Genomic DNA, 7,333 nt, shown 5'->3' with positions numbered 1-7,333 from the left:
GATTTGACATTGGTAGGATACAGTGACGACCCTCGCCGTTGATTTGCAAACAACAAGATACAGTAACATGCAAGGGATTGAATACCTAAATGATGTATGAATTGCACTGTATAACCATTACCGTTACAAAATTGACGTGAAAGGATTAGAACATCAGAGTTTGCTATCGGTCATTTAGTAACATGCTCCCTCGCCCTCCACACACACACACACACACACACACACACAACACACAACACACCACACACACACACACAGGCACACACACCAACACACACACACACGGATCATTACTCAAAAACATTACTCAATGTTCTGTCCTCATTTTGAGTACAACACAAATAAACACGATGAACTTATAGCTGAATTATATACCAAACTGCAATAGAATTTTCAGGCAAAATGGACAGCCTCTGATTTTGTTCCTGCCCACTGTCTAAAGCAAAGAACGCAATAATAAGGAAAGATAAACCACTGACTATGATTTGCCCCCAAGGACAAATATACTGAACCACAACACTGCAAGTCATAATGCACATAGGCTTTCTGCTCTGGGCATGATATTACCTGGCCATGCACTAAAAAAAGCAATTGGAGGCAATCGTTGGATACATTGCTACATGTACAATAAGCCACATCGAATGTTCCACTGCCAATAGCCTGACAAAAGAAGTCCTTCAGCTAGTCCACTTATAACTGTCCAAAATCACCTGACCAGAACCCTCAGAAAAGAGCTGAAATGGAACAACAACAAGGATTAGTTACAAAATAGAATCCTTGTCAATCCTAATCAGACTACAGAGCCACCAGGCGTCTTGGCGGGTCTGTTACTCTCCAGGGACAAGGGCCCATCAGCTTGAGCTTCCAGCCCGAGTACCATCCCAGTTTCAGGTAAACAGGACAGGAGGCACGTACAAGACACACAGCTCCACCAATTTCCAAGACCCTTCCCTTCAAATAACTAATCTTCACACAAGTCCCTTGTACTGTATTCAAAATWAAAGCTTCCAAACTCTACTTTCTTGAACTTTCCCAGACTACTATTCTGACAGTGGAACATTCAATGTTCAGAACAGTTTGTGCATATAATATGCGCAAAAAGTCAAAATGTTGGCATATTATATGCGCAAACTGTTCTGAACATCGAATGTTCCCCTGCCATCACATTGTTGTTTTAACACACTGAAGTGGACACGTCTTTCACTACGCCTCAGTGTTCGTTGTCTCTCTGTTTTATCCGTATTTGTCTTCATCTCCCTCCTCACATTCCCGACATGCTTCCTCGGTCTCAAAGCCCGAAACAGAGTTGCGTCTTCATGACCGTGCGCATTTGTTTCAAGAAAGAAAAAACGTTTGCGTGTATTCAAGAAGAGTCCTAACGGTAAACAGACCATCCAGCGTATTGCTTGTACGAGAAAGAATACAAATAAAGAAGGAAACGATGAGGAAAACCTTCTACCAAAACAGATGAGGAAAATAAACCAAAGTCGAGAGAGAGAGAGAGAGAGAGAGAGAGATAGAAAGTAAACAGAACAGAACACCACAGCTCATTGTTACAGCAGAATTCACTCAAACACACCATCACAAACACAGAGATTAAAGAGAGTTAAATAGCCTAGTGTTCAAACAGTCTACTAGTTTCAAATGCTCTGATGATGGACAGTGAAGAGAGGAGGGAGGTGAACCAGTGAGTGAGTCGATGGTTAGTGAATACTGAGTGAATAATCAATGGTTATTGGGAACACACGGCAGCCCTACATGCTCACAAGTAAAGGGGTGTTACACACATATTACTCTGCGTACGTAACACACAGGTGAGTCTAGGAGGGTTTCCCATTGGGTAGTGTCTATGGGGGTGTCTGTACGAAGCAAACAGGTTTGTTCAAGGCCGCTGTTGCCTGGTAGATTACTCTCTCACTAAAACGGCACTAGTACGTACTGTAATACTGGACATGACTGGCGTCTGCTACTGTATGCTGYGACTGCCATGTTCTGCTCTTGTAGAGACCAGGAAACATGATCTAAAATGAGCGCTGTTGTCAGAAAGCCAGGAAGGAAAAGGTTCATATACACAGCCCATCACCTGATCAGAGGGACCAACGGAAAACCATGATCCTAGGAAAGTCCTCCGAGCACATTAATACAAGATTAGCACAACCAGACAAATCCGAGAGAACATGGCAAGCCTCCGTTCCCCTCCCATTGATATCCCACCCTGCCTGAAGCTTGTTCTACTGTATATACAATGTCAGCTCAGCCAATGGGAACAGGACAGCGGTAGGTAGGTAGTGCAGGGTAGGCGGAATAACATGATACATGAATGAGATCATAGGAAGGGAGAGGTGTTTGGAACTGGGGTGTGGGGTTGAGGGTCATGATCCGAGTCCTGCTAGTCTGCCGTTGCCCCATGCCCCGACGGGGGGAAGAGGGAGGGGGTTGGGGGCAGCAGGGGTAGCCGGCGGAGGCCAGGAAGTCATTGAGAGAGACACTGGGTTGCAGGTGTGAGGGGCTGTTGTCTGGGGCTGGCCAGGTTATGATGTCGGCGCCGTGATCCGTGCGAGAGCAGGCGTTCTCGCAGAAGTTGAGTTTGAAAGACTCAATCTGTAGCAGGAAGAAAAGGAAAGAGGAGAGAAGGGGAGAGAAGGAGAGAGGAGAGAGAGGATGGAAGGAGAGAAGAAAGAGAGGAGAGAAGGAGAGAGAGGAGAGAAGGAGAGAAGAGGAGAGAAGGAGAGAAGGATAGAGAGGAGAGAAGAAGAGAGGAGAGAAGAAGAGAGAGGAGAGGGAGGAGAGAAGAAGAGAGGGGAGGGGGAAGAGAGAAGGAGAGAGAGGAGAGAAGGAGAGAGGAGAGAGAGAATGAGAGAGGAGAGAGAGAGAGAAGGTGAGAGAGGAGAGAGAGAAGGTGAGAGAGGAGAGAGAGAAGGAGAGAGGAGAGAGAGAGAAGAGAGAGAGGAGAGAGAGAGAAGAGAGAAGGTGAGAGAGGAGAGAAGGAGAGAGGAGTGTGGGACAGGAGATGTTGAGATGAAGAGGGTAGAGGGATAACACAAAGAAGAATTAGAAGCCTGTAGAAAACAAGTAAAAGGTCATGTGAAGGTCAGGGACTTCATGTAGAAATTAAATAATGACCCTCTCTGCTCCTTTTGTATTCCAACTTCAAAAGGCCCCTCTCCAGACCAGACATCCCCTCTCTACTTACTTGTCTCAGGGATGCTTGAGTCCAGGCCCTGGGGGTCCTGGAGGCCCTGGCAGGGGGCGTCCTCCTTCACCCCATTCTCCCGGGAGGGGCTGCTTGCCTGTCCTGGCACCGTGGCTGGAACTGGGGTATCACTGGGGGGAACCTCATTCCCCTCTGCTATCTCCTGGGCCCCCTCAGCCTAGAAACAAACACAGTGGCAGGGTGTCAGCTGGGGCAGTGGAACAGGGGTTTCAGTGTGTGTACAGTAGGACAAGTGGGATAATAACAAAAAGAGTACTCAAAGAAAACATGGCAGGCACTGACGTTGTCTTCAAATGGTAAGAAACTCATTAAAGCTATTGCAGTACCAGGGTGAGTGGTTTAACGGTATCAAATCAAGTGGAAAATAAAGAGCTTATATTAAATCAAAAATATTAGATGAGGAATATAACCTTCASCTATATTTAACAATAGGAATAATAATAATATGAATCTTTAGACTGGGGTTTAGGAGTACGGTATGTCAGGGTCCATAAATCATGTGTCTCTATTTCACAAAAAGACTACAATGGAAGGGATCAATGACAAAATCCAGGGGAATTTAGATAGTTTGGTAAATGTATTTGTATTTCAATATATTTCAAACCCATTAAACCCTTGGGGTATTTTTCACCATTTTCATTCAAAGGAAATGTTCCTACCTAAACCACAGAGAGTACCAGAACAACTATGATGTCAACATGGACTGGTCAAGTGTTGTGTAAGATGATAGGTATGTGCAGGCATACTACAACATCTCTGAAATAGACCTATAGTATCTCACTGTCATTCAATTCTCAACTGTATACAAGTATTGATAAGATGAAATCCTAAAGAACGTGATGGAGGACCAACTGAGAACATGTCCCGTTGTGTGTGTTTATTATCAACTATGTACTCTCTATTCAATGTAGAAAGATCAAGTTAATTCCCAGTGCCAGAGACGAATGGTACAGCCATTGAGATGGTGGTCATGTGACTGATAATATGGACTGTGATAGGCTGAGGGGACAGGCGACATCACACTAGATAGGACTGGCTGATGCACAGACATCCCCTACCCACCTACGTGGGTGGAAAAAAGGTGGAGGGTCCCTAGGAGAGGAGCCATAGTAGTTCCTTCCTGTACTACCAGCCTCTCCTCTTGGTCATCCTCACTCATGTCACACATGTCCTCTTATGGGGGAATCAGTCTGTGTCTGACCCTCATTCCCCCCTCATCTCCCCACTGTAGGGTGCACATCCCCCTCCTCTTCTCTCTCTCCTCCACCCCAACTCCCTCCTTCCATCCCCCGGTCTTTCTCTGTTGCTCAGACTAGAACTGCTATGCCTGAAGGTCCAGTCTTCCTACATCTCCAAGGAGGAGAAATGGGGGAGGAGGGAGGCAGATTCTTGAGGTGCCACATGAAGAGAGAGCCATGCTGTCAACCGTCATGAGTAAATCACCTCCCAGCGTCTTCAATCCTCTGAAAGGTACACCCTGCAATGCGACTTTTGATGCTATTTAGTAGTGTCTATAGCAATTTGCATACACCTTCTGACAAGACCTCCTGCTAATACCTTCTACACACTTTAAGAGCACTCAAACCACGTTAACTTTCATACTGTTACGGATACAAGTGTTGTCTGTGTGTATCTGTTGTGGTATTTGCTTTTCTCTCTTTCCCCTACTCACAGGTGCATCATATTCCAATCAGTCTCATTAGTCGCTAATCGGAAGAACATGCACGCTTTTCTTACCCAATCACAGTCGCTTTCTTGGTTTACACCTCTGTCATTTGTTTTCTCAAGGTCAATCTCTTTTGTAACATGCTTCTGTTGTAGGGCGCGTGTGGTGTTTTAGCTCTACATGTCACTTTGTCCACCTGTGAGTATTGTTTTGGGGGTTATGTTGTTTGAGTGTTTGTTTGATTTTGGTGGGAAAGGGGGTAACCAGAACAAGTTGCCTTGGGCTAACTACCGTAGTTTAAAGATTGTTAAAAACACTAGTTTAGAACTGGGGCGGGACACCTGTATTTTTGGTTAGTTAGCTATTTGTGAAGTAGGCTAGTCTAGCTAGGGGTGGTTTTGAATTATTATTCTTTCAATTCATTGGGTTCCGGCTCAAGCCCCTTTTCTGCTCCCCCATTTACCGCTGTGTTTTATAAATAACATTTGTGGTTTGACGGTAATTAAGTTGTCTGTTATTTTGTTCTCACTCGTTACGGTTTTGCAACTACTATAATTTGGCATGAGTTGTGTTACGGGTCGCATTACCATCCCCCTAGATTGTCGGGCCAAAGGGATTCGTAACAACTACACTTTCAAGTGTCACATATATCACCTTTATCATGGCATAAACCAGAGCTTGAACGCACAACGCTCAAGCGTGTGCCATAAATATTGATGTTCAAACTCGGCGTCAATATGCCTTTTCCTGGATCAATTGAAATTAGACCAGCATCCAACAATAGCCCTCGAGACGTCAAAAAATCACGAATCAGAGAAATGTTTATCCGCTATCTGCTGGCCAGGAACCAGTAGGACTGGGTCCGTATGTATGATTTGCCCCTCACTCCCCGCTGGTTGGCAAAGCTTTGACAATATTTATATAGTGCACATAAAGCACCGGCCCTCCAGTTCTTCACTCCGCTAGGGTCGACCGCTTTTTGGGCATAGGGTTGAGGACAGCCTTCTGCAGCTTATTGGTAGTTTAACGCCTCGGTTAAACTGTCATTAACTATGCTTAGCAGTCCTCTCCAACATAACCAAAAGACTTAAACAAAGTCAACTGGGAAGCCAATCAATGCCTTGGTGCCGCTTCCATTTTGCCATGGCTTTTAATGCAGTGTATATAAATCCTGCAAGACAATGGTTGCTCAAGCTCCAACTGCGCTTCTGGCAGCACTTTGGGAGCCATCAAAGGAACTGCTGTGTCACTGTTTTATCCTCTTTGTACTCACACTTTAGAGCTCAGCATAGAAACTCTACTGCCTCTTCTAATTTCACTAGGGCTAGTGGATCTTGTCCAACAGCTGATTTGAGACAATGAATAATTTTTTCTTGTCCATTCTTTTTTCTCTAAACCAGAAAATTTGGATGAGGCATCCATTCAGATATTCCTTGAAACTTACTTCTCACCAATGCCCCTGTGCTTGATACCAGCAGGTCTGCCAATGCAGCTTTTCTCCTCTTGGGGCCTGAGTATGGCCTCGATCTCCGTGGTCTAACCAACGTCATGAGTTCCACTATTTCAAACTCTAGGGCTTTCATTGATCGGTGATATCCTTGGTGACATTCCTCGTGTATTGTTACGAATTGTTGAATCTGGATTTTCCCTATATCACCACTGTTGAAGTGTACAAAACTGGCCTTTTGAGACCCCATCTCCAGAAAAAACTGAAACATTTCCTGAAGTGAGCATCACTCAATCAAAGTTATTATTAAAATGCCAGTATGCCTTTTGGGTTTTACATCTTAATGAACACCACCTCTGTTATTAAACAATGATCAGAAAATCCCACTGGGTTATCACACTTGATTACAGACTGAGATTGATGCTCAAAACAATAAAACCTATCTAACCTAGCCATAGAGATGATGTTCTCATCTCACATGCCCAGGTGTACTGCCTTGTTCCCCATGTTGACTCCGCCAAATATCACACAGTTCATGTTACATGAGGCGTTTTTTAAAAATATTGAGGCTATATGAGGTTCTTGGTGATTTCTATCTAAATCGCTGACTGTGCAGTTAAAATCCCCAGCATAAATAAATAATCTTCTTTTTTACATTTCTCAATGGTATTTGATAATGTTCTAAAAAACATACCTCTCAACTGTCACCACTGGGGCATATACATTTATCAGACACATAGTGATGTTTTCATACCTTGCTCTAACTTTTAATAACCTCCCCTCAACTATTCTTCAACCTCATAGACAAAGGCAAAAACCCTTTGAGAACAAATAGCCACACCCCCACTTTTTGAGTTTTTATGACTACACACCACTTCCCCCCCTCCTGTTCCCAATTCCAAATTTTTTTCCAAATTACTATGCGTTTCTTGTGAGAAAATTTTGTCATCTTCCTTTCCCCTATTAACTCATACACATGGCTTCTTTTTTACCATCTCTTGCCGCA

At 44.2% G+C, this 7,333-nt stretch overlaps 1 protein-coding gene across 1 annotated transcript in view; it reads right to left on the bottom strand.

The window, feature by feature from the left end:
* Positions 1-289: 289 nt before the first annotated feature.
* The window catches only part of LOC111972755 (microtubule-associated protein 4), a 171,365-nt gene continuing 164,321 nt past the window's right edge, over positions 290-7,333 (bottom strand). Inside the window, exons 15-16 of the mRNA XM_023999822.2 lie at positions 3,194-3,371; positions 290-2,601 (exon numbers count right to left, since the gene is read on the bottom strand). Of these exons, the coding sequence (XP_023855590.2) occupies positions 2,597-2,601; positions 3,194-3,371 (183 nt within the window). The 3' untranslated portion in view covers positions 290-2,596. The remainder of the gene's footprint in view (positions 2,602-3,193; positions 3,372-7,333) is intronic.

This window comes from Salvelinus sp. IW2-2015, linkage group LG14, assembly GCF_002910315.2.
Source record: "Salvelinus sp. IW2-2015 linkage group LG14, ASM291031v2, whole genome shotgun sequence".
NCBI lineage: Eukaryota > Metazoa > Chordata > Actinopteri > Salmoniformes > Salmonidae > Salvelinus > Salvelinus sp. IW2-2015.
Note: the sequence above shows the minus strand (reverse complement) of the source record. Positions and strands in the feature narration are given on the sequence as shown.